This window comes from Pinus tabuliformis, chromosome 3_2 (assembly GCF_031772625.1).
Source record: "Pinus tabuliformis cultivar Carrire ecotype Pingquan chromosome 3_2, CPIR1, whole genome shotgun sequence".
NCBI classification, from domain to species: domain Eukaryota; kingdom Viridiplantae; phylum Streptophyta; class Pinopsida; order Pinales; family Pinaceae; genus Pinus; species Pinus tabuliformis.
This window is the reverse complement of record NC_142302.1, coordinates 158673710-158700951: the sequence shown is the minus strand read 5'-3', so window position 1 is coordinate 158700951 and position 27242 is coordinate 158673710. Positions and strand designations below refer to the sequence as shown.

The window sequence follows — 27242 nt, the reverse complement described above, 5'->3', positions numbered from 1 at the left end:
ATGACAAGGGGGTTAGAATCAAGAAGGAGGAAGAGGAGGATGTTGCCCTAGCATCTAAAAGAAAGCAGGAGAAACAGAAGAAGAAGAACCTCTCCAAGGTCAAATGCTTCCACTGTGGGGAATTGGGTCACTATGCAAGCCAGTGTCCGAGGAAGAAGAGCAAGGGAGAGGCTTCTGAGACCAAGGTTGCGCCAGCAAGGGCGGAGAAAGAAGTGGAGACAGATGATGACTGTGCCATGAGTGCTCATACGCCACTTGAGAGGAAGTGGGGAGACATCGAGCTATAGTTAGACGGACTACAGGCGATGAGGGGCAGGATCCTCGAGGTACCCAACCTCTTGGATTATACCTTGCTACGGGAGCCCCGAAGAGGAGTAGTAGGACTGGCGAATGTCGGTAGAGACGGATGCGGATGGAGCGACAAAGGGAGCTATAGTGCAGGAGTCCCAAGACAACGTGAGGCAGCAGTGCAAGATGCACAGAGTTGTTGCAGCAGCGCAGAGGTCAAAGAGGGAGCACTTGTCAGTGACAGAGGGAGCTTCAGCATCGGGAGTGTTTCTAGCCTGACAGAGATGTCAGAGTTGGGAGATCAGTTACTTACTTCTCAGTAACTGAGTTGCAGTGCAGCAGTTAACAGTGGCAGTGCTATGGGCAGCATGATGCAGCATGATGAGAGGGGTTGCAGTGCAAATGCAACAATGGTAGTGGCAGGGCCATGGGCAACAACACGGATGCAAAGGGAGTTGCTGTACAGATGTAGCAGTGGCAGTGGCAGGGCCATGGGTAGCAGTACATGATGCAGCAGTGCAGAGGATGTTGGACATCAGGCCTAGCATCAGCATAGGGACCGATGCCAAATGATCAGGGTGATGCTCAGTGAGGAGTATTACTAGAGCACAATCCTTGCTAAGAGGGAGTGTTGATTTGGGGTAGCATCGGATCTGCTCTAGCCACGAAAATTGGTGGAGAGGCTAAAGCACATGAGATCTCCAATACCTAGAAATGGTTTGGGCAGAATCTAACCAGTTTGGGAGATATTAAAATAATTAATATTTTTAATGGAGTCCCTAAGTCTAAACTTAGGGAAAATAAAATATTAATGTGAATTAATATAAAACTGAGTTAGAATGGTCCAAAAGTCATGGATCAAGCCAGATAAAATCTTAGCCGTTGATTAGGGATTTAATCTCGGTCGTTGGAATGTCAACAAGAAAAGTATAAGAGGAGGCTTCAGGGTCACTTAGAGAACACACCAAGTTGATCAAGAATTCAATTTTCTAGGGTAGGGCTTGCTGAGGAAATCAAAGGAGTGATCAGAGTTGCAGCTGAGGGGCAGTGAATATAGTAGCAGAGAGGCAGAGATAGTATTAGAAGCATCAACGCAGAAGTCGGGAGAGGGTTGACGCACAACTAGCTAGAGGCCCCGCAGAAGCAACCAGAGGCAGAAGCAACCAGAGGCCACGCAGAGGCAGCCAGGAGGTGTGCAGAGCCTGAGGAGGGCCAACGTGGGAGACGCAGAGGCTCCAAAGGCTAACACTGGGCCAAAGAGGCTGATGCAGACCCTCGACGCTGACGCTGGGAGATTTCATGGGGTGGATTGGGGCTGATATCTGTCTCCGACTGAGAGGTACTACTGTCGAGGGCATTCTCTGTTGGGTGAGCCATTTCTAGCACCCAAATTGTATTTTGAAACTGCTTAATAATAAAACCCTCAGATAGCTGCACCGATTTTCCTGCATTGGGTTTTTCCAGGGACATTAGTCCAAAAATAACGGTGTCACTTGTGTGCTTGTTTTTCCTTCAGTTGATGATCTGTATGTGTTGAGACTGTACTTGTATTTATTTTCAGTATTTACATGGTAAATAACTTGTTAATTAACAGAACAAGTAGGAAGAAATAAATCAGAAAGTACAGGAATGATTTCTAACAATTAGAAATTCCAACATGGTATCAAAGCGTGGTTGCAGATCACAGGATAACTGAGGGCATCAGCCGAGCAGAGCAACAGCAATAGAAACAGATGTCCCGAGTGACAAAAGTTGTCCCTAGCGAAAAAACAGCAAGGAAGGGGTGACGCAGTGCTTGCATCATCAGTTCGAGCCGGGAAGAGGATCAGCGCAGTGGCAAAGAGGAGCAGACCTAACCTACGCAGTGCCCTGTCATCTTTCTCAATGAGGAAGGATTGACGCCCGTGGCTAGGAGGTGCAGATTTTGCTGGTGTCGGGATTGCGCAAAGCCTAGAGGCTCTAACCTTCAGTTTATTGGGGCATAGGAGGCTGTGGGTAAGTTGCTGGTGGGGTACTGTGGTCAGAACAGTACCTAACAGGGCAAGACCAAGGAGGAGGGACTTGCTGCCGAGGATTTCTAGCCAAGAAATCTGGATCAGTGGTGCAGCTACACTAACGATCGTAGTGGGGGCATCTCGACATTGGCAGAGGGGTTTCCAAGAGGGAAATCGAGGCTCAGAGGGAGTCACACCGAGAACTTCCAGGAGGGAAGTAGAGAGACTCGGAAGAGTCGAAAGAGGAGCAGCGAAATGGCAGTGAATGGGGTAAGAGATCAGGACAGACTGGACGGAGCCTCAAACTTCGTAGTCTGGAAGGCCAGGATCTTGTCCGTTCTAGATAGGAATCGTCTCAAGCACTTCGCCTTGAACATGATAGCGATCCCAGTTGACCCGGCTGAGAACGAAAAGTACCAGGAGGCAATGGCGAGGGCCAAGAGCATCATCCTTGACGGGGTCAAGGACCATGTAGTACCACATATTGCCGAAAAGGACACGGCAAATGCGATGTGGGAGGCCCTGACGAAATTGTATCAGCATACTTCCGTGCAGAGGAAGATGCTACTAGAAAATTAGCTGCGGTCATACCAGATGCAAAAGGGAGAACAAATAAACACCTTCCTCGGTCGATTGAAGGAGATCCAAGATCAGCGGACTTCCATAGGGGCCACGCCGGATGAGGAGTTGATGGTGAGGACCGCATTGAACACAGTCTCAGAGGATTGGGAGATATTTGTCCAAAGCATACTGGGCAGGTCGACCCTTCTAGATTGGGAGGAATTGTGGGTGGCTCTTCGTCAAGAAGAGATCATAAGGCTAACCAAGGCGGGAAGCAGCGGCAAGGGGGTCGGAATCAAGAAGGATGAAGAAGAGGATGTTGCTCTAGCATCTGAGGGAAAGCAGGAGAAATAGAAGAAAAAGAACCTCTCCAAGGTCAAATGCTTCCACTGTGGGGAACTGGGTCACTATGCGAGCCAGTGTCTGAGAAATAAGAGCAAGGAAGAGGCTTCTGAGACCAAGGCTGCGCCAGCAAGGGCGGAGAAAGACGTGGAGACAGATGATGATTGTGCCATGAGTGCTCATACGCCACTTGAGAGGAAGTAGGGAGACATCGAGCTGTATTCAGATGAACTATAGGCGATGAGGGGCAGGATCCTCGAGGTACCCAACCTGTTGGATTATACCTTGCTACGGGAGCCCCGAATAGGAGTAGTAGGACTGGCGAATGTTGATAGAGACGAATGTGGATGGAGCAACAAAGGGAGCTATAGTGCAAGAGTCCCAGGACAGCGCGAGGCAGCAGTGCGAGATGCACGGAGTTGTTGTAGCAACACAAAGGTCAGAGAGGGAGCACTTGTCAGTGACAGAGATAGCATCAGCGTCAGGAGTGTTTCTAGCCTGACGGAGATGTCAGAGTTGGGAGATCAGTTACTTACTTCTCAATAACTGAGTTGTAATGCAGCAATTAGCAGTGGCAGTGCTATGGGTAGCATGATGCAACATGATGAGAGGGGTTGCAGTGTAGATGCAATAGTGGCAGTGGCAGGGCCATGGGCAGCAGCACGGATGCAGAGGGAGTTTCTGTACATATGCAGTAGTGGCAGTGGCAGGGCCATGGGTAGCAGTACATGATGCAGCAGTGCAAAGGATGTTGGGCAGCAGGCCTAGCATCAGCACAGGGACCGATGCTGGATGATCAGGGTGATGCTCAGTGAGGAGTATTACTAGAGCACAGTCCTTGCTAAGAGGGAGTGTTGATTTGGGGTAGCATCGGATGTGCTCTAGCCACGAAAATTGGTGGAGAGGCTAAAGCACATGAGATCTCCAATACCTAGAAATGGTTTGGGCAGAATCTAACCAGTTTGGAAGATATTAAAATAATTAATATTTTTAATGGAGTCCCTAAGTCTAAAGTTAGGGAAAATAAAATATTAATGTGAATTAATATAAAACTGAGTTAGAATGGAACAAAAGTCATAGATCAAGCCAGATCTAATCTTAGCCATTGATTATGGACTTAATCTCAGTCATTGAAATTTCAACGAGAAAAGTATAAGAGGAGGCTTGAGGGTCACTTGGAGAACACACCAAGTTGATCAAGAATTCGATTTCCTAGCGCAGGGCTTGCTGAGGAAATCGAAGGAGTGATCAGAGTTGGAGTTAAGGGGCAGTGAATACAGTAGCAGAGAGGCAGAGATAGTATCGGGAGCATCAGCGCAGAAGCGGGGGGAGGGTTGACGCAAAGCCAGCTAGAGGCCACGCAGAGGTAGCCAGAGGCCACGCAAAGGCAGCCAGGAGCTACGCAAAGCCTGAGGAGGGCCAGCGTAAGAGACGTAGAGGCTCCAAAGGTTGACGTTAGGCCAAATAGGCTGACACTAGGCCAAAGAGGCTCATGCAGACCGTAAAAGATGACGCTGGGAGATTTCGTGGGGCAAATTGGGGCTAATATCTCTCCAATTGAGAGGTACTACTGTCGAGGGCATTCTCTATTGGGTGAGCCATTTTTGGCACCCAGATTGTATTCTGAAACTGCTTAATAATAAAACCCTCAGATAGTTGCATCGGTTTTCCCGCATTGGGTTTTTCCGGGGACATTAGTCCAAAAATAACAATGTCACTTGTGCTTGTTTTTCCTTCAGTTGATGATCTGTATGTGTTGAGACTATACTTGTATTTATTTTCAGTATTTACATGGTAAATAACTTGTTAATTAACAGAACAAGTAGGAAGAAATAAATCAGAAAGTACAGGAAGGATTTCTAACAATTAGACTTAGAAATTCCAACACTTAATACTTATTTTGTTAAATTGTTTATAATTTGAAAGTTGGATATAATTTGTTGAAACTTGAAACTTGACCTATCTCATTACACTACTATTTTTTTTGCAACATAATGGTGGGAGGCTTTTGGTAGCAATTGTCCTCAATTGCAAAAGTTTGCAATTCGTATTTTGAGTCAAACTTGCAGTGCTACTGGGTGTGAGTGCAATTGGTCTGTCTTTGAGAGAATTCACACGAAGAAGAGAAACCATTTGGATAAAAAATGGTTAAATGATTTAGTCTATGTCCAATACAACCTCCGGCTCAGACGCAACCAATTGTTGAACAAAAAACCTGATTCAAATCCCATTGTGTTGGAAGATATTGATCCAACATCAGATTGGGTAGTGGAGAGTCATCCAGCAGAGTTTGATTTTGATGAGGATCTTGATTTGGATTTACAGGCGGTGGCATCACTTGAACAAAATGTTCAGTTGAATGCAGATCCACTTGTACCAGCCCCAAGTCCTCCAGTTGCAGGCACTTCCTCTGCTCAGCCATGATGGAAGCGCATATCTCGTCTATCTCAACGTGCAGCTTCTGCACAACCTACTAGTGCTACCACTACTACAGTTGCAGTTGGAGGTGATGATGAGGATCAGCCATGGGTTTCCCTGTCTGACTCTGATTCAGAGGTTGAGCCAAATGATGTTGGCTCCTCTAGCAATAGCCAATAGTACTAGTCAGTGGTGACTAGTGATGTTTCATAGTTTACTTTTGTTGTAAAAGTCATTTCTAGCCTCCTTGGTTATGTGTTTTTGTTTTGATCTCTATATCATCATCATGTATGTATTGGACAGTGCACTGGGTGACATTTTGATATATGGATATATTCATGAGCCTACTTTGTTCATATGTTGTCTTGTATCTATATTCTAAAGCTTTGTGTTTGGAAACATGAATGAAAATCTTTAAAATTATGTTTTTTCTATAAAAAAATAAATATTTAATGTATTTTTTACAACGACCAAGTCATTGAAATCAAACCGGCCGAGTCGGAGTCGGAGTCGAAGTCGACCCTCGACCGTTTCCGAGTCGGAGTTGGAGTTTTAAAACATTGGTGCACCCATGTGGGAGAAATGATGAGTGGGGTAATAATGAGTGGAAAGGGGGTAATATAAGTGGAAAAGGGAGCGAGACCACGCAACCAAAATCGATGTTTCCTAAGAAATACCATCTCTAGAGCCAAATGGTCAATAAAAGAGATCCCACGGGACTAGAATCCAAGGTTAATACTTAAAAGGGGTCTAGGGGACAAGAGCATAGACCTAGCCCGTTCTTTCCGCTGAATTCCACCATTAATCCATGCCCAGAAGTGTCCATGATAAGCAAACTACACTACCCAATTTCCAAAAGACAAGGCATACCTTTATGTTCAGGAGGCCCACCTTCAAACATATGATCACGGTAGATGGGAGAGGGACCACATGACTGGCTCAGGTGGCAGAGAAATGGCACAATGAGCTAGCTAGTGGCTGCAAGGGGTTGTTGGTTATTGACTAAGGACCATCTTGGAGAAAAAAATTCTCCTAGGGATATCACCCACAAAATGGTGGGTAACAGTCCAAAAATAGATTCCAAATGCATAAATATCATCTTCATTGAATCCATCTTTTTGGCACAAATATCTTGGGCTAATCAATCATCAGTGTTGAAATAGCTTCCTCCACTGTTTAAGCCAAAATTGACATCATCAAATATTTTTATGATTGGAACCATTTCTTAAGCAAGCTATGGAAACATGCCTTGCCCAAAAAGATGAAGCTTGGGAGGTATCCAACCATCCAATTATGAGGAATATTGTAAAAATGAAAATGACAAAAAGAAAATGGCAACGTAAACAAAACTCAACCAAGAAAATATCTAATAACAAGAAATGATTCTTGAAATTAGGACAGGAATAAAATAGGAGATAATGTCAATAAATACTGGGATAAATTTTGCAATAGCTCAACAATATAAATAAAGTAAAAGACAAGTTACACACTATTATATGAAATTGGTGCATGCTCTGAAATGTAGCAGAATTGTGATTGGCTTAATCATGATTATACCACCATTCAAAGCACTGAAGGGTTCAACATTGTGGAAAACTCAGGTTCATTCATTTGTTTGTATGCTTGAATATGGTTTCTTGTTAATGAGTAACTTTGTTGCATACATCATCCTACACACTCAGTTTAATGCAAGTAGTCTCATAATAACATTGTGTCCCCCATTTAGATTTTCTTTCAATCTCAAAGGCTAGTCAACTAACTCTAAAGAAATAAATTTATGATGCAACTTGTTAAGCACATAAAACCCCTAATTAAGCCACATATATTGAGTTATTACATTTCTATTGTTATGTAATTATGTTTACCAGAACCTTATGTTGTACCCATTTATTATAATTGTACTCTTTGTCTCCTATATATATACCAAGGATGCCTAGTTGTAGAATCATATCATCTTGTTTTTTGTATTGGATTCATTGTAAAAGGAGTTCACCTCCTCTAAGTGGATTGTATTCATTGAATTTTTATCATTTTGAAGATGATCGGATCACTACATTTGATTTCAAATCCTATGATCCTAGTGTTGAATTTTGTAGCTATGGTCGGTCTTCATATTTCATATTTTATCCCTTGAAATATATATAATGAAAAATATAAGACATGTTCTTCATGTCATTTTCAAAAGAAAAATTTTGAATTCTTAAATTTGAACTTTTGGGCTCCAAATAAGGTCATGTCAGTTCTCCTAATGTCAAGTTGGCCCAGTTGGAAGAGACAACCATTCAGCCTCACAGAAGTCTATATATAAGGCATTTTTCCTCCTCCTCAAGGCAGCGATTCAATCTCACACATGCAAGATATCTTCTCTACATCCAAGTGAAGGAAAAAGAAAACAAGGACAAAGAAGGATGAAATCATCTCAAGCTTCTTCTCTCTATCTCTTTGACCTCGCACGTGTTGTTTCTCTCTCTTCCAACAACTTTGCATGTGTGATTTTTATGGGTAGTAGTTTCCGTGTAGAGGTCCTAATTTCTAGTAGCAGCAGGACCGAATTTCTAGGCATAGAAGGAGGCCGAATTTCAGCTTAGGCAAATTAGATCAATCTGAGTTTATTAGGTAGATTGGTGACTTGACATGAGGGCTAGTTGACCAGGTTTGACCAAGACTATATTGCTAGTCAGTTTGACTTTGTATTTTACTAGAAGAATTAGATGCATCTTTGTTGAACTTAATAATTTCTTTGAGGAAAAGATTGTTGCGTTTCCCCCATGTGGGTTTTCCCAGGGTAAATTATTGTGTCTCTTGTTTGGTTGTCTCTTTATGATCCTGTTACCACAAAACATAGCGGGCCCTAAGGAGGGAAAACCTATAGGATGAAGAGCTAGACTTAAGTGCTAACAATGGGACAATGACCCATTGTCACCACAACCAAAGTCCCCTGCTCTTTATGGACTTTCATCGATGGGAGGAGTCCCGATATGATTATGATCACCTATGATAGATATTCTAAGTTTGAAGCTACGAGGTGATGGAGCTAGAGTTCATTCTAACACTTAGAGGCTCATGTAAATAAAGTAACCCTCATTTGTATCAGACATCATCATCACACTTGGGAATTTCGACCTTCTTAGCAAATTCACACTTTTTCTTTGGCTATTGGATGTTCTTGGATGCATTTTGATATTTGGAGTTGAAATATTGATCTTCTTTGGATCTATCTCTTGGATTGTGGATGGATATATCATATTGTCATCTTGTATGTGCTTTGTATTGAATTTTTTCTCTTGAAATATGTCTAATGTATGGAATTGCTACAACTAGGTTAATGCTATTATGCCCTAATTTATTGAAGATAATTTTGAAAGCTATTTGGTTGACAATTGCATATGTTATTCATTGTATGGCAAATGATGAATGTTCCTAGTGGAGGAAATATTGTTTGTCTTCATAAAACTCCATAATTCTTGAGTTGGAAATTGTTGAGGGTTGGTATCTAGAGCATCAATTCTTGACCTCCTTAATAACGATTTTGGCTGATCTAAAGCATCTAGGACTCAATAGGCCCAAAGGACAAGGAATTGGTCCTAGCCACTTGGTGATCAAATCTCTTTCTCTCCATAATTTTCTCCTTCTAAATTTTGGTCCCCTAAAAGTAGGGTGGAAATCTAGGGCTTGCAGGGAAATTATTGGGAGGTGATTTTTCGGGAATTCGAGATAGAGTCTGGATTTCAAATCACATAGACTCCATAGCCCAAGGGTAAGGCACTAGTCCAAGAAAATTTGGTGGTCACCCTTCTTTTACCTCTCTTTTTCTCCTCCTAAAATTTCAGCCTCTCTCCTAGACGACGTAGCTAGGGCTCCATGCGAATTGGATTAGGGGAGTGATCTTTTCATTTCGTTTGGATAGACTTCTACGTTGGTGTCTCCGTTAGTGATCCTCCTGTTTTGGAACAATTCCCACAGTCGGTTTGTGAGAAAACTCAAGCCCTATCTCAGACTTTGGATGCCCATCTTGAACGTCATAGTGAAAGGTCTTCTTGAAGGTTTTTCCACATACTATTCAGTGGAATAAATCATTATAAACCCTTTCCCTACACTACCTTGACCTAGTGAACTCCTTGGAGGGTCTCTTCCCAGGGTTATTCATAAACCCCAAGTATCGTGTGTTCCCATTCTAGGTTTCTCAAGAATAGAAAAAGCTTATTTAAAGGCATATAATCATCATGCAAAGGTTGTTGAGAGGTCCTAATCATCTTTGGAGCCTTGACCTTAGGCATTCTTGTCATTATTGAATATCCTTAACCCCAGGTCTTGGTCTTCATCATAGATCTTTCTTGGAGAGCCCTTAGCTTCTCTTGAAGCATTTGAGACCTTATTTGAGCCTCTCCTTTGAATGGGCCTTGGACATCACGTCATACCTTTTCATTATTCCTATCATTATTGGTGATTTCCCTCATATCAGGACTCCTCCCATCAAAGAAAGTTCATAAAGAGAAGGGGACACTAACCAAGGTGATAGTGGGTCTTTGTTCCATTGTTGTCATTTGGTCTAGTAGTTATCCCTTAGGTACCCCTCTTAGGACCCCTACTAGATTGTGTGGCTACAGATCCTACTTGCATTTTATTTCTATTGTTGAGATCTTCTATGTAATTACTTTATGATAAATATGAATGCAAGAAAATATTAACCTAAGAAATCATAAAATGTAATTATCAGTTTAGAATACCTATAAAAAATCAACATGGTTTCAAAGCTATGGTGAAAGAGAAACCTTGGAGAAGAAGATATTATACTCTAGGGTTTGTTCTGTCTCTAGCCCTAAAAGTCCTAGACAATGAAGCTCGAGGAACACTCCAAAAGAAGGCTAAATTTAATGTTCCTAAATAGGAAATTAAGTGATAAACAAAGCAAGCAAACAATCCAGCAATCAAAAATGCGAAATACACATCAGACACCCATGAAAACGTTGGAAATAGAGAATTGTTCAGCCATTTTATTAAATCATCAAGGGAAAATACAACGGTGAATGGAATGGTGCACCCGGGCTTGTCTCTAAGGACAAGCGTGACAAAACCCAGGTGAGCAAATGCTGATCTGAAGGTTACCCAACTAATGCACTAGAACTGATCTGCGCTGCACAGAAACTACGCTCTCTGCTGGAACAAAATGGTTGGAATCATTGCTTCCCGTGCTCAGAAAATTATAAAACTTCAGCTCCCAGATCCTCAACAAAAACCCACCAAAACCCAGGAAGGGTTTGGCCTAATTCAGACTTCTGAAATTCGACCCCCAAGGTGTTGGAATTTCTAAGTCTAACCAATTAGAAACCCTTCATGTACTTTACTGATTTATTCCTACCTACTTGTTCTGTTAATTAACAAGTTATTTACCATGTAAACGCTAGAAATAACTACAAGTACATGCTCAACACATTACAGATCATCAACTGAAGGAAACAGAAACAAGCACACAAGTGACACCATTGTTTTTGGACTAATGTCCCCGGAAAAACCCAATGCGGGAAAACCGGTGCAGCTATCTGAGGGTTTGATTTATTAAGCAGTTTCGGAATACAATCTAGGTGCCAAATTTGGCTCACCCAACAGAGAAAAATCTCGACAATAGTACCTCTCTACTCGGAAGCAGATATTCTGGCTAAAAGCCCGAAGAATCACTCCAACAGCTTCACAGCTCCAATCTACCCCACGAAACCCCAACGTCAGCCTCTAGGGACTGCGTCAGCTCTCTTTGGCCAAGCGTTAGCCCAGCGTCACTTTGGCTTGGCCTGCGTCAGCCTCTGGAGGCACTGCGTCAATCTTTTGGCCCTATGCGTCACTCACGCTGGCCCTTTGAGGCATTGCGCAGCGCCTGGCTGCCTCTACGTGAGCCCTGGATGGCTCTGTGTGAACCCTTGGCTGGTTCTGCGTCCCTCTCTCCGGCTACTGCGCTGATCCTCCGAGTGCTATCTCTACTTCTCTGCTTTTGTATTCACTGCTCCTCAGCTGCAACTCTGATCACTCTCTCAACTTTCTCAGCAAACCCAGCCCCAGAAAGTCGAAATCTTGATCTCTTGGTGTGTTCTCCAAGTGACCCTGAAGCCTCCTCTTATACTTTTCTCATTGACAAATCAACGGCCGAGATTAAGTCCCTAATCAATGGCTAAGATTAGATGTGGCTTGATCCATGACTTTTGGACCATTCTAACACAGTTTTATATTAATTCACATTAATATTTTATTTTCCCTAAGTTTAGACTTAAGGACTCCATTAAAAATATTAATTATTTTAATATCTCCCAAACAGTTTAGAATCTTCCCAAACCATTTCTGGGTATTGGAGATTTCATGTGCTTTAGCCTCTCCACCAATTTTCGTGGCTAGAGCACATCCGATGCTACCCCAAATCAACACAAGGAACCTGTCCTCTGCTGAAACTGGAAAACTCGGCCTGCCTGAATGAAGCTAGGAAAGCTCTCCAAAATTACTCCAAATCACTAGGATGAGACCTCCTATGAATTTCCTTCCTCCCCAACTATGATACCAGTGTTGTGGCTCTTTCTCTCAAGACCAACGTGACGCCCAGACTGGCCCTCTACACTGTCCTCCAAGGCTGGGTTTCAAACTGCCTATTTGTTGCACCCACCTGCTCCAAAACTCCTCCCAAGTGTTGATCTCCTAATGTCCTTCAACTCTCCTGGTTCCTCCAGCTAGTGTTGGCCCAATGAAGCTCTGTCCACAACTGCGTGTTCCCTTCTCTGTTGGCCCAGAAATACGCACTACTGGATGGTGGCTGAATGTGTTGGCTATGGATACTCCCTGGTGCTCCTCAAGATGCTATGAAACTGCCTTCCTAGGGTGGCACTCGAAGTCCCCCAAAGGTAAGGTTGAATCTCCCGCTTGAGAGATTCGTGGCTAAGCAGCTAGTTGACTCGGCTAAGCAGCTCGAGCAAACAATCAAGTGATTTTCGATATGCAAGAATGAATGATCCCCAAGTGAGGAGCTCTTCCTCCTTATGACTTCGTGGGCCTCCCTTTGCCTCATGTGGGCCCCTCCAACAACCATACGAATTCCCTCCAAGGCAATTCGAATTGCCCAATACACTTTCCCACGTGGGTGGCCCCACCTTCCACTAGCAAAATAATTTGGCCGTATTTCTCCTAAGTTCCTAAGTCAAAATTGCTTGGGAACTTTTTCTTTAGCAAAATTTGTACAAAATTGTGGAGAGACAAAACCTGTTACAAATTCTTTTGGGAAGGGACATGACAGTCCTCCCCTTCCAAATGTTGCTTTCCCTCAAGCAACTTCAGAGTTGGGTGCTCCAGAATGTGCTCACCCTCCCAGGTGGCATCCTCATCCGGCAAGTTCTTCCAGCGTACCAAGAACTCCCTGATGGTCCTGCTCCTCAGCTTCCTCTCCCGCCTCTCCAAAATGGCCTCAGGCTCCAAAACCAGATGGCCCTCATCATCCAACAGAGGTAACTCTACTGTTGTTGTCACCTGTTGTCCCAACACCTTTTTAAGGCATGAGACATGGAATATGTTGTGAATCCTGCTCCCCGGAGGTAGCTCCAGCTCGTAGGCCACCTCCCCAACTCACCTGACTACCTTGTATGGCCCATAAAAATGGGGTTGTAGCTTCTCGGCCCCCTTCTGATTCAGTGTGGACTACTTATATAGTTGTAACCAGAGGTACACCAAATCCCCCTCCTCGAAATGTCTCTGATTCGGTGTCAATTTGCGTACACCTTCTGTTGGTTCTGCGTTGTCACTAAGTTATCCTTGAGAGCCTTGAGGATGTCTTGGCTCTCTTGGATCCAATATTTGGCCTTTGGGGCCCGACTATCTCCAAAAACAACATCAGCAAAAGATAATGCATCATAACCATACAAGGCACAGAAAGGAGTCATACCGATGGACATGTGATGGGTGGTGTTGTAGCAATACTCGCCCAAATGCAGCCACCAAATCCAAGCCCTCTACTACCCAGTCACGTAGTTCCTCAGGTACCCCTCCAGCCACTGATTAACTCACTCAGTCTGGCCATCTGTTTGGGGGTGGTAACTCGTGCTAGGGGTGAGATCGGTACCAACCAACTTGAAGATCTCCTGCCAAAAGCCTCCCATAAACCTGTTATCCCTGTCACCTACGATGTTCTTAGGAAGCCCGTGTAACCAGAAGATCTCCCTAAAGAACAACTATGCAACTTGTGAAGCCGAATATCTGGTAGGGATGGCGAAAAAGTGGGCATACTTGGTCAACCGGTCGACCACTACATATATGAAATCCTTGCCTTGTATTGTGGGGAGCCCCATGATTAAGTCCATGGAAATACTCTCCCATTTCCCCTCGAGGATGGGGAGCGGCTGTAGTAATCCTGCAGGATGAATAAACTCCCCTTTGTTCCTCTGACATGCCTCACACTCCTGTACGTGCCTCAACACGTCCCCCTTAAGGCCCTTCCATGTGAAGCGATCCTTGACTACCATGTACATTTTCCTGAACCCCTGGTGCCTTGACAATGGCGAGTCATGTGCTGCCTGGAGCATTGTCTCCCTCATCTGCAAGTTGGGAACCAAAAATATGTGCCCCTTATAGTAGATGACCTCGTCCATCACCTAGTAGCGCTCATCTGTGTGGGTACCCTCTAGAATCTCGCATGCCCTCCTATCCTTATAATACTCCACCAATAACTGGGCCTTCCAATCATGGCAGATGTTCATAAGTGATAGCCCTGTGGGTCTTCGGGTCTCCGGGATAGGGCATTAGCCACCACGTTGTGTTTCCACCGCACATACTCTATGTCGAAATCATAGGCATGTACTCTATGTCGAAATCATAGGCATGTACCTTGCTGACCCATCTCTATTGTCTGTCGTTGAGGCCCTGCTGCCCCATGAAGTGACGAAGATTGTTGTGATCAGTATTCACCTGAAACCTGTTCCCACCAAATACTGTCGAAACTTGGCCAAGGCATGCATAATGGACAGTGTCTCCTTGTCATATATAGAATATGACCTCTCATGGGGTAAGAGCTTCCGACTCTCGAAAGCAAAGGGATGCCCATCCTGGGATAGTACTGCTCCGACTCCCTCCCCAGATGCATCACACTCCACAGTGAAGGGCTGGGAGAAGTCTGGAAGTGCCAAAACTAGACAATTACTCATCACCTCCTTGAGGCGATCAAAAGAGGCATGTGCCCCATCTGGTCATGTGAAAGCCCCTCTCTTGGTCAAATCTGTGAGGGGAGCTACCAACTGCAAAAATCCCTTCACGAACTTCTGATAATAGGTGCAGATGCCCAAGAAGCCCCTCAACGTTGTCACATCTCTGGGTACTGGCCAATCACGGATAGCTCGTATCTTCTCCTCATGGACCTTCACCCCATCTGCGCCAATGATATGCCCCAAGTAGAGCATCTTGGTCAGGCCAAACTCACACTTGGACAACTTGGCATAGAACTGTTGCTCCTCCAAAATACGCAGCACCTCCTCCAAGTGTTGGAGATGCTCCTCCCAAGTCCTGTTGTAAATCAAGATGTCGTCGAAGAAAACCAACACAAACCTCCTCAACTGCCTCCGAAACACATGGTTCATACAAGATTGAAAGGTAGTCGGGGCGTTGGTCAACCCAAATGGCATGACCAAGAACTCAAAGTGCCATAGGGGCACTGAAAAGTTGTCTTGGGGATGTCCTGATCCCTCACCCTGATCTAGTGGTACCCCGAAGGTAGATCTATCTTAGAGAAGTATTTGGCTCCTCTAAGCTCATCCATCAACTCATCGATGTGGGGAATTGGGTACCAGTTTTCAGTGTCTTCCTGTTGAGAGCCTGGTAGTTAATGCACATGCGCAAAATTCCATCCTTCTTCACCAACACCACTGAAGAAGCAAAAGGACTGGAACTCAGCCTGATATGGCCCAATGCCAACAGTTCCTTGATGGCCCTCTCAATCTCATCCTTATAGGCCTTAGGATACCTATAAGGGGTATTGATCACCGCATGTACACTCGGCTCCAACTTGAGGGTGTGCTTGAATCCCCTATCTAGTGGTTGCCCTAGTGGGATATCTCCAAATACCACTGAGTACCTGCCCAACAAGGCCTGTATGTCTGGAGGTGGTGGCTGGGCCTGCCCTCCAACCTCTGAAACCCTCAGCTCCACTACCCATGCTATGTCCCCATGTTGCAAATCTACCTCCATCCTATGCGCTGAGACCAATGTGGAAAAAGTCGAATTCAAGATTAATTCGGCAAGGGTCCAAAAGTTGAAAAACTCGTTAAAGTCGGGAGTTTTTTGAAAAAGTCGGCAAAATTAAAAAAACACAAAAATATTCATTCTATTTTTTATTTTTTTTCATCTAGAATATCAACAACATCAAATAAATGCATTTCCACATAAACTTGTAAAGAAAGCTAATATATAATATGTATATGAAGTCTAGTTCTACATCACATATCAAAATAGTGAATCAACTCCTGAATCTCGAGTCTTGTCTGAGTCTCAACTCTCAAGAGTCAAAATATCAACAAAAAATATAATAAATGTATATCATGAGTCATCTAAAAGTCATAAAGTAATTAGTCACTAAGATCCTCTTCCCCTTTTACGGGAATATGGAATGGCTTTTCCTTTTCCTCTAGAGGAAGAAGGCCCAGCCCCTGGAAATACAAATGGAGTCAGTCGTCCTCTAGAAGCCAATGGAAGAGGTGGCCTCTGTCCTATGCTGCTGCTGCCCATCCTAGATGGTGTCACCTCCTCCTCATCATCCTCAACCAGCTCTGCCTCCTAACCCTGATGTTGCTCCTCCTCCTCTACCTCTGGCTCTCCCTCCCCTGCAACTGCTACCTCCTCTAGATCCACACCTAACCAATCTGGGATCGAGTCCATGATCGGCCTCTCAGTCTCGACCAATGTTGTTAAAAGCGCGAGCGGGATTAAATCGGCGCCGGGAATAAAGCGGAAAAAATCGGCAAAAGCGGGAAAAAAGCAGAAAAAAGCGTTTGGCACAAAAATATTCATTTTTTTTCATTTTTTTTCAATTTTTTTAATATCTAAACCATCTACAACATAAAATAAATACATTGACACATAAATATGATAAAAAAACTAATATATAAGATGTTTAATATCATTTCTAGCGCTAAAATCACACATAACATTGAATCATGTCCTGAATAGTAAGTCCTGAGTCCCAACTCAGCCTCAAAATATCAACAAAAAATATGATAATGTATCTCATCATGTCATAATGTCATATACAATAAAATGAAAGTCTAATCCTATTGATTTCCTCTGCCCCTCTTGCGAGAAAATGTCACAGCTTTCTCTTTCCCTCTAGATGTAGAAGCTGGTGCCTGTGCTGGTGGAAATGGCAGTGGAGTCTGACGTGCTCTAGAAGCTGAAGAACTAGTAGTAGCAGCTACAGGAGGTAGACGGAGACCACGTCCTCTACTGGTGGTAGTGGTAGCCCGGGTAGGCGGTGTCACCTCCTCCTCCTGCTCCTCCTCCACCTGCTCCTCCTCCTGCTCCTGCTCCTCCTCCTCCTCCTCCTCCCCCTCCTCCTCCCCCTCATCCTGCACTAACCAATCATCAGTGGGATCCATGAGAGGCCTCTCGGTCTCAACCCTCCATTCAGCAGTGGTGTCAATCCCATCCAATGAGATGGCATCCATATCAGGTGTCCTCTCTAGTTGCCTCACCCACAATCGAAGATTGTAGTAGACATAGACCATGTCATTAAGTCTATGGGACTCCAACCTGTACAAAGTTCATGAAATAATAATTAATAATTAATATTATAAAAAAAATATTGTTTAATGAATTCAAAAATTTATTTGGAAATTTGCAATATTTTAAATTTTTAAGTGTTAACCTATTGCGCTTCTTGTTGTGTATTTTTTCAAATACACTCCAATTGCGCTCACATCCTGAGGAGCTGCATGTTTGGCTGAGGATGCGTACGGCAAGCTTTTGCAAAAGGGGTACTCTGCCACCATACATCTTCCACCATGCGTCTACAACAAAATTACAAATAAAATTTTAAATAAACATAAGAAAAAAATGGAATTTAAAGAGACAATGAAATTTGAAACAAAGTTACAAAGTACAAACTAAAAAATACCTGGCATTTTAATCGTCCTATCAGTGACAGCCATCTCAAAGCCAAATGTGCCACCTGACATCTTATATGTCTCAATTTGTTTAGAGATCTCTATACGTTGTTCTGGAGATCTCACCATCTTCTGGACACAGGATAATAATCCATCCATGATCTCAACATCAAAATCAAACCCACATGCATAAGAAAATGCAGGGTTCAGGAAAAGCCCAGCAGCATGAATGGGACGATGGAGTGTGTTGTTCCATCGCTCATCAATCACTTCCGATAGAAGGAGTTGTTTCTGAAACCCATCATCTCCCTTATCATCATAGTAGGACCGAATGGCTTCTTTGGCCCTGTCCATGGCTTCATACAAATAGCCCATTGCGGGCTTCTCACCATCAACCAACCGAAGAACCTTTACCAAAGGTTCAGTAACGGCGCACACCTCCTGCACTCCCGCCCAGAAGTCTTCCTGGTATGAAACTAGTCTGCATACGGCCTCTCCTTCTGGTTTGCGGCTCATTGACGAAGCACGCCACTCCTCTGAAAGAAACATTCTCTTCAAATCCCACATAGAATTCAAGAGGGATTGAAGAGATATGAAACTCGTCGCAAACCATGTAATGGCGGGGCGCACCAACTCTTTGTTGTTGGTGCATTTTCTCATCAAGCTAAGCACAGATGTATGATTGTAAATAAATTTTGTGATGCTTTTTGATGAGTCAACAATATCTTTGACAAAGGGAATTTTCCCTATGTCCTCTAACATCAAATCAATACAATGGGCAGCACAAGGTGTCCAAAATAAAGTAGGATGCCTGTCCATAAGCATTCTACCAGCAGCAACATAATTTGCAGCATTGTCCGTTATGACTTGGACAACATTTTCTACACCCACCTCCAAAATAAACACATCCAGCAAATCACATAAAGTTCTTGCATCTTTGATTTGATGAGTTGCATCAATAGATTTGATAAACATAGTCCCCTTGGGACAACTAACCAAGAAGTTTATAAGGGTTCTCCCCTTTTAATCAGTCCAACCATCTGACATAACAGTGCATCCTGTTTGTGCCCATGATGCCCTAAAATCCTCCAATCTTTGGGTGCAGTCACGCTTTTCATCTTGAAGAATCCGGCCTCTGAAATCATGATAAGAAGGGATTTTGTACCCCGGGCCAACACTGGCAATAGCATCAACAGCAGGTTGGAAAAATGGATTATTCCTTACAATGCTGAAAGGAATATCACTCCAGAGGAGAAATTTTGCCATCAACCTATCAGCTTGTTCTTTTTCAGTTCTTTTTAGCATTGAACCGATAGTTGGTTGTGAACCAGGTGTGGTTCGAGGAACAAAAAATGATGATGCAGCTACCGGATTGACTGACGCTGCAGTAGAACCAGTGCCACTTGGCCCACTTCCTTCAGCTGACCTTTTTAGTTGCCTTTTAAGTTCTTCTTTGGCCTCTCTAGTGTGCTCTAATTCTCCCAATGCTCTCATGGCTCTTTGGATAAGTTCAGGATTTGTATTTATACAGGGCCCCACATCACGTCCAGGGATTTGTGCAAGGTGATACTTCAACCTGTACACCCCCCCGCGTATCTCCTTTCCACACAACTTGCAATACAAGTTTTGTCTATCATTCGGAGCAAAAGGTTCACCATATTCCCAGAAAGGATCCAATTTCCTTGGCATGTTTGTTTTTGAATTTTGAATTTGCAAACCTATGGAAAAATAAGGATTAGGAAATAGGAATTTAGGATTACAAATTACAATTTAGCATTTACAAAATTACAAGTTACAAATTTACAAAATCCCAATTTCCAAACCCAAGTTACCCAACCAAATGGCAAATGCCAAAAAACAATGAAAAAAGATAAATAATGTTTAAAAAAAATGAAAAAATAAAATAAAAAATTGGTTCCCATAGTCATACCAAGTTACCCATCCCAAATCAATGAAAAATTACAAAAAATTCTTTAAAAACAATGAAAACAAAAGGAAAATGGTGCCCATATGAAGTTTCCAACTTTCCCAACCAAAAACAATGAAAAACAAAGTTTTTAAAGAAGGAAAACAAAAAAAAATTAATCTACATACCGTTTTTATGGACAAATTGGTGATCTTGTCTTGGATTTCTCCTAAAAACACTTGGATTCGCTCCCAAAGTGGACCCAAACCCTTCAGCTCTTCTCCTCAAGGCTTCTCCTCCTCCTCCACGCGGCGACAGTCAGAAATGACAAATAAAAAATCAATTTTCATTGTTATAACCCCGCTGCCCGCGCCCTCGACGCTTTTTTCGGTTTAAAGCGTGCTTTTTTCGAAAAAAGCGCGCTTTTTTCGGAAAAAAGCAGTATAAAAAAACCGGCGCTTTTTTGGTATAAAACGCGGGTTTTAATTGGCTCAGTCAAAAACGCGCGCTTTTAACAACACTGGTCTCGACCCTCCATGTAGCGGTGGTATCAATATTGCCCAATGAGATGGCTTCCACATCAGTAGGTGTGTGAAGTTGTCTCACCCACAATCGAAGATTGTAGTAGACGTAGACCATGTCATTGAGGCGTTGGGACTCCAATCTGTATTAGGGTCATAGATTGTAAATTAGTACTTAGAAAATTTAAATATTAAAAATAATCAAATGAATTCAAAAAATTTAATTTGAAATTTTTTTACCTGTTGCGCTTTTTGTTGTGTATTTTGTCAAATACACTCCAGTTGCGCTCACACCCAGAGGAACTGCATGTTTGGTTGAGCACTCGAATGGCAAGCTTTTGGAGATGGAGTACTCTGGCACCATATCTTTTCCACCAAGCATCTACAAGTTAAAAGAAAAATGAGAAACATAAAAAAAACATTGAAACTCTAAACTTGAAAGTTTGAAACAAACTGAAGCTTACCTAGCATTTTGGTCGTCCTATTCTTAATAGCCATGGTAAAACCAAATGTGCCACCTCCCATTCTATATACCTCCATTTCTTTATAAATATCTTCACGTTCTTGCTCAGATGACACCATCCTCTCAACACAAGTGAAGAATCCATCCATCACCTCGGCATCAAATCTGAAACCACAGGCGTAAGCAAATGCGGGGCTAAGGTAGATACCTGCAGCATGAATGGGGCGATGGAGGGCATTGTTCCATCGCTCATCAATCACTCTCCATATGGCCTGTTATTTCTCTAACCCCTCGTCTCCCTTATCTTCATAATAAGCACGAATGGCATTTTTGTCCCTATCCATGGCCTCATACAAGTAGCCCATTGCGGGCTTGTCTCCATCAACCAACCGAAGAACCCTTACCAAAGGTTCTGAAATGGCACACACCTCCTCTACTCTTGCCCAAAAGCTCTGATCATATGAAACTAGTCTTCATATGCCCTCTCTCTGTGGTTTGTGGCTAATAGATAAAGCACGCCAATCCAGTGAAAGAAACATGCTTTTTAGATCCCACATAGAATTCAATAGAGACTGAAGAGATATGAGAGTAGTGGCAAATCGTGTAATGGCAAGACGCACCAACTCTTTGTTTTTGGTGAATTTTCTCATCAAGCTAAGCACAGATGCATGATTATATATAAATTTTGTTATGCTCCTGAGTCCTGGCTGATTCAACAATATCCCTCACAATAGGAATCTTACCTATATCCTCCAACATCAAGTCAATGCAATGAGCAACACAAGGTGTCCAAAACAAGTTAGGATACCTCTCCATAATCAGTGTGCCAGCTACAACATAATTTGCATCGTTGTCCTATATGACTTGGACAACATTGCTTGGGCCTACTTCCTAAATGAAGAGGTCCAACAACTCACATAATGTACGTGCATCTTTAATGTGTGTAGATGCATCAATATATTTCATAAACATTGTTCCCTTGGGACAACTAACTAAGAAGTTAAGAAGGGTCCTACCCTTCTGGTTAGTCCAACCATCTGACATGACTGTGCATCCAGTTTGATCCCATGATGCCCTAAACTCCTCCAATCTAGAAGCGCAATCAGTCTTTTCATCTTGAAGAAGAGGCCCGCTCAATTCTGCAAAGGTGGGGGCTTTGTACCCTGGGTCAACGACAACAACAACATCAAACATAAGCTGGTAGAATGGGTTTGTCTTGGCAATGTTGAAAGGAACATCACTCCATAGAAGACACTTACTGACCAACCTATCAGCTTCTGCCTTTTCCTTTCTTTTAAGTTCTGATTTGATTTTTTTAAGTGCTGATTTGATGCCAGGTTGTGCACCAGGTGTGGTTCTAGGAACAAAAAAAGATGAGATGGATGAGGGGTTGGGACATATAGGTCAGGAAGGTGATGCTGAAGAAGCACTGCCACTCTCAATTCCCCCCACTCTTGAGAGCCCTACAAGTTGGAATTTTAGTGCTGTCCTAGTGTCTTTTCCCTCCTCTTTATCCATCAATGATTGAATGGCCCGTCAGATGATTTCTGGAGTTGTATTTGGGCAAAGGTCAACATTTTGCCTCGAAATTTGCCCCAAATGGAATTTTAATCTGTTGATACCTCTTGACATAGGCTGCCACACAACTTGAAAGTCAAATACATTCTATTGATCCCCCCAGGTTCGTGTATAGTATCAGGTTCACCATATTCCCACATAGCGTCCAAAAGCCTTGGCATTTTGTTTTAAACTTTGAACTTGAATTTAAACCTGGGCACAATTTTTTTTTGAAACAAATTAAAAATTTCCCATCACATAAGAAGCAAACACAAATGCAATAGTTGATTTTAGATTTTAAATGCCTCTTCTCAGTCACTTGAAAACACTCAAATTCAGTAAACAAGGGTTTGAATTTTTGTCATTTTATTCTTGAAAGTTGAAGTTTTGCTTCAATCTAGATTCTAAACAATGTTTCCCTTTCAAAATTCTAGGCAAAAATAAGATATAAACAAACTAATAGAATTTTAGAGAAGTATAGAAAGATTTAAGAAGCCATTTGTGTAAAAAAAACTAAGAGAGAAATTAAAATACATACTTGGCAGCAGCGATTCGGCACTTTGAATCTCTCACGATGAGTAGTGGACAAATATCCAAATCCCCACCACAAAACTCACAAATATTCTCCTCTAGGGCAATGGCAAACAACTATGAATCTCCACAGTGCCGAATGGGAGAAAAAACAGAAGAACATGATATCATTTTCGGCCTTTTAGGCCTCTTTATCTGCGGCCTGGGAGGACGGCCGACTTTTTGGGTCGACTCCCAATAAAATCGGGCATAAAACGAATAAATCACAATTTTTTCATTTCTGAAAAAGTCTGCAAAAATCGGAGGATGAAAACCGTTTTGATGAAAAAATCACAATTTTAGGATTTAATCCCGATTTTTTGCAGACTTTTTCCACACGAGCTGAGACTGTCTGGGGTGGGTATGAATGCATGCCTCTAAGGACCACTGATTTGCCATCTGGGCCAATGAACTCCATCTCCAGTTTCTTCCAATCAATAGTAACTCGCCCAAGGAAGTACAACCACTAGACACCCATCACCACGTTGGTGTCTAGTACATCGACCACAAAGAAATGGTTCGTCATAGAGTAGTTCCCCATAACTACTGTCAAAGCGGGCACATACCGAGTGCATTGCATGGTACAGTCACCTGGTACCAAGACTGAAAAGCCCTCAAACTCGGTCGTGGTGAGGCCCCTCCTCTGAACCAACTAGGCATCTATGAAGTTGTGGGTAGCCCCACTGTCAACTAAGATCAACAACTGTTGCACCTGTATAGTGCCTCTAATCCTTAATGCCAGAAATTTGGTGACCCCGCATAAAGAAGCAAGGACTCCTCCGCATGGGGCAAAGGATGCCCCTCCTTGTGGAGGTGGTGGTGGTGGTCCCCTCTCTGTCGGACTCTCACTGTCTCCCATACAAAACTCCTACTCCACCTCTTGGTCACTATCTGAAAAGACCTCAATGTAATGTGCTTTGCCAGCAGTGCACCAATGACCTGGTGCCCAGGGCTCCCGACAAGTAAAGCACAACTTCCTCCTCCTAAGGTCCTTTCATGTCTCATCATCCAGCTGTCCCCGTCCCTGGGTGGTTCTCTGAGGTGGGGGTCTAGTGTCATGCCCCTTCTGAGGAAAAGGGGTCCGTGCAGGAAAGGGTGCTCGTGTCTTGGGGATGACCCCCTGCAAATCTCTGGTGCACATAACTGCTTCCTGTAGCGTGGAGGGTCTGCGTGACTTCACCAGTCCACGCAAGGGCTCAAGTAAGCCCTCTATGAAGATGTATACCCTACAAGCATCTGATAGGTCTGGCACCAACACTGAAACTCTCAAAAACTCTGAGATGTACTACTCTGGGTTGCGTGTTTGGCGAAATTGAGTTAACTCCCTAAAATGAGGCTTCTGATCCCACTGGTCAATGTTAGTTTTTGGTAGCATCGGAAGTGCTCTGGCCTTGAAAATTGGTGGAGAGGCTAAGGCACATGAGTTCTAAAGAACGCAGAAACTGTTTGGTTAAATTCCACCCGGATTGTATTTTATTAAAATAGTTAATATTTTTAATGGGGTTCCTAAGTCTAAACTTAGGGAAATTAAAATATTAATGGGTATTAATCAAAATATGGGTGAGAATGATCTAGAAGGCAGATCAAGTCATGTTTTAATCTTAACCGTTAATTAGAGAGTTAATCTCGGCCATTGAAGACTCAACAGGAAAAGTATAAGATGGAGGATTGGGGTTCACTTGAAGACACACAGAGAGTTGATCAATCAGTCTGATTTTCCTAGGGTAAGGTTTGCTAAGGAATTCGAACCAGTCATTAAGCAAAGAGGATCAAAGGCAGCACTAGAAGGAAGTGATTTCTAGTTCCAGTGAATACACAGAGAAGGATACTAGAGTCAGCGTTGGTCCAAGAACAGACAGCGCAGCAGCTGAAGGAGATTGACGCAGAGGGTCAGCGCAGAATCTGGAGGAGGTTGACGTAGAAGTGCTGGTGATGAGCAGAGTTCAGTGCTGGGAATCACAGTGGATGATTGGCAGGAGAAATCTCGATTTCTCAGCAGCAGCAGTCTAGGTTGACGTAGTCAGAGGAAGCCTCCACGCAGAAATCACGCAGAGCCTGTGTGGGCTCACGCAGTGGTTACACAATGCGCTGGGGACAGAGCAAAATCTCCAGAATCGGTGTGAGGGAATTCTCATTTATCTTCTCTGAGTGGATTGTCGTTTTTCTCTACGGCATCTAAATTGTATTCAAAAATTTACTGCCAATAATAAGAATCCTCAGATTTGTTGCACCGGTTTTCCCACATTGGGTTTTTCTGGAGATGATTGTCCAAAAACAAGTGCGTCAATGTGATTGTTCATATGCTGATGTTTCTCTTGCCTCTTAATTTTTAGTTCCTAATTTGTGAAGTCTGCAACTGAATTTATTTTGGTATTTACTGAAGCTTTGGTGAATAACTTATTATAAATAAGTAGGAGAAATAAATCAATTATTGCAGCAAATTTTCACATGGTATCCGAACGAGGTTCAAGCAAGATGGAAGCAAAGAAAAAGGGCATGGAGAAAAATAGGGATCAAAATATTTATGAATTAGCTTCCAGGTTGGAAGAGGAGTTTGCTTGCTTATCAAGTTCTACATCAGCCGAGGATTGGTACATTGATAGCGGGGCTTCAGCTCATATGACTAGAGAACGAGAATATTTCTCGAGCTATCAGGAGGAAAAGATGAACTTCCAAATCACAGTGGGTAACAGGACGAAATGCACCCCAGTAGGAAAAAGAACCTGTTATCACTCCTCCGGATCTCCGAGGCTGAGGAAGAGTCCAGCTGAGGTAACCGCAGACCAACCTTTTGACTTGGTATCTAGCCCTACCAAGTCGGAGAGGGCTCTCTCCACAAAATCACAGCCAAGAGGGCTGGATGAATTAGGGTTTTAGGCTAGTTATGAGTGCAGAGGTTGTTTTGATTTGATTTGATTGGGTTTTTGCTGGATGAGGATATTAGGTCAAAGAGGCTAGGTCAGGGCAAATAAGATTAGGGTTACAGTCCATTCAATGGGGCAAGGTAGGTAGGTAGGCTAGCACATTAGGGTTTCTTGGGATGGGATGATTCAGACAAGTGAGGAGCTAGGAAGAGCGTGAAAGATGAATTCTTCCTAAACTGAAGAAAAATGAAAACTTCCCCAAAACAGAGCATGTGAGATGAATTATGTTTATCAACTTGAAAGAGATCATACAATAGACATGAAATGGAATATGGACCAACAATACATTCATACAAATGAAACTGAAGAAAAAACAATGCTAGAAAACCATACCACAGGTATCCCAAAGAAATAGCTGCAACACTTTATTAAGTTCCTGCCAAAATGATTACAATAGAGTCTCTGATCAATATGCCAACATCCAACTGATTCCCCCTGTGTAATGAGTCAAAAAGTACAAGATATAGACCTCAAACAAACTCTCCCATCCTCGGGGGTCGAATCCCTCAATTGAGGAAAAGATCCACAAAAATCTGAACTGATAGCTAGAGTATATGGTGGTCAAAGTGACTCATCCCTAATTACAATGAAATTGATTCATTACACCTCATTGAGTCCATTTACCTAATGTATTTACCCTAGGTTGTTGAAATTTGGTACCAAAGGACAGGTGGTTCCCTAAGGCTTTGATCTTTGGCCTAGGGAAAAGTGTCCAAAAGAATTTAATTTTTCTCCTAAAGTGACTTTGTAATTTTTTTTATAAAGTTAAATCTAATTTAAAAGTGACTTTAAGTGATAAAGTTACTAAGTCTAATTTTAAAGTGACTTTTATAAAGTCAATGAAAAATTAGAAAGGAAAAGTGACTTTGGAAATAAATGACTAAGTGGGTCTTTATTAAAGTGGGGTGAATTAAAAAATAAAAAGTGAGATTTAAATGAGCATTTAATCTCAGCCTTAGATCTCAATCTATTTCAGCCATTGGATTTAGGGATCACCCAAAAGTCACTTGGGGTTAGATTAAAGGAGGAAAAGGTCATTCATTCTTTCATGAGCAGATTGGGAGAAGGAGAGCAAGAGAGCAAGAGAGATTTCTGAGCAGGGAGGAGAAGGAGACAGCAGCTTGGCACACATTCCAAGGCAGCAGTTGAGCAGATTTGTACAGCTGGTTCAGCACACAGTGAAAGGCAGATTTTGGCACGATTTTCGAGGAGTGGTTTGCACAAAAATCGAGCAGTTTGCTGATTTTTCTGCACGCAAAACGAGGGCCGTACAGCGCATTTATTGCAGGTCGTACAGCGCATTTATTGCAGTCCGTACAGCGCATTTAATGTTGGCTGTACAGCGGCATTTAACGCTGAAAGTGGGCACGAAAATCGAAGAGGCCGTACAGAATTTATTGTTGTCCTGTTTGCTGTAATTTCCAGTTTGCTGTGAGGCATGGGAAAAGAGATAAGTTGTAAATTTGCTTGCTGATTTTTTGTTGAATATTTCTCACTGTGAAAAAGGCATTTTCAGAAATAAAGAAGAGCTCTCAAACTGGTTTTCCCCGAGAGCTGTAGGGGGTTTTTCCAGGGTCACATTGACCAA

The 27242-nt window shown here is 42.9% G+C and overlaps 2 protein-coding genes across 6 annotated transcripts in view; both read right to left on the bottom strand.

Moving 5' to 3' along the window:
- LOC149180289 (sodium-dependent phosphate transport protein 1, chloroplastic-like) overlaps positions 1-27242 on the bottom strand; it is a 614698-nt gene that overhangs the window by 568015 nt on the left and 19441 nt on the right. The gene's annotated exons all lie outside the window — the stretch shown is intronic.
- Positions 16744-17617, bottom strand: LOC149180290 (uncharacterized). The gene is made up of 2 exons (XM_089418154.1): positions 17476-17617; positions 16744-17360 (listed from the first exon to the last, which is right to left on the bottom strand). Exons 1-2 carry the CDS (start codon positions 17601-17603, stop codon positions 16883-16885), a joined length of 606 nt encoding a protein of 201 aa, XP_089274280.1. The 5' UTR covers positions 17604-17617; the 3' UTR covers positions 16744-16882.

Coding starts and splice junctions, on each gene's coding strand:
- LOC149180290 (XM_089418154.1), bottom strand. CDS start 17,603: ATGTATGGTGGCAGAGTACCCCTTTTGCAAAAGCTTGCCGTACGCATC. Junction 17,361..17,475: donor CACAACAAGAAGCGCAATAG/GTTAACACTTAA, acceptor AACTTTGTACAG/GTTGGAGTCCCATAGACTTA.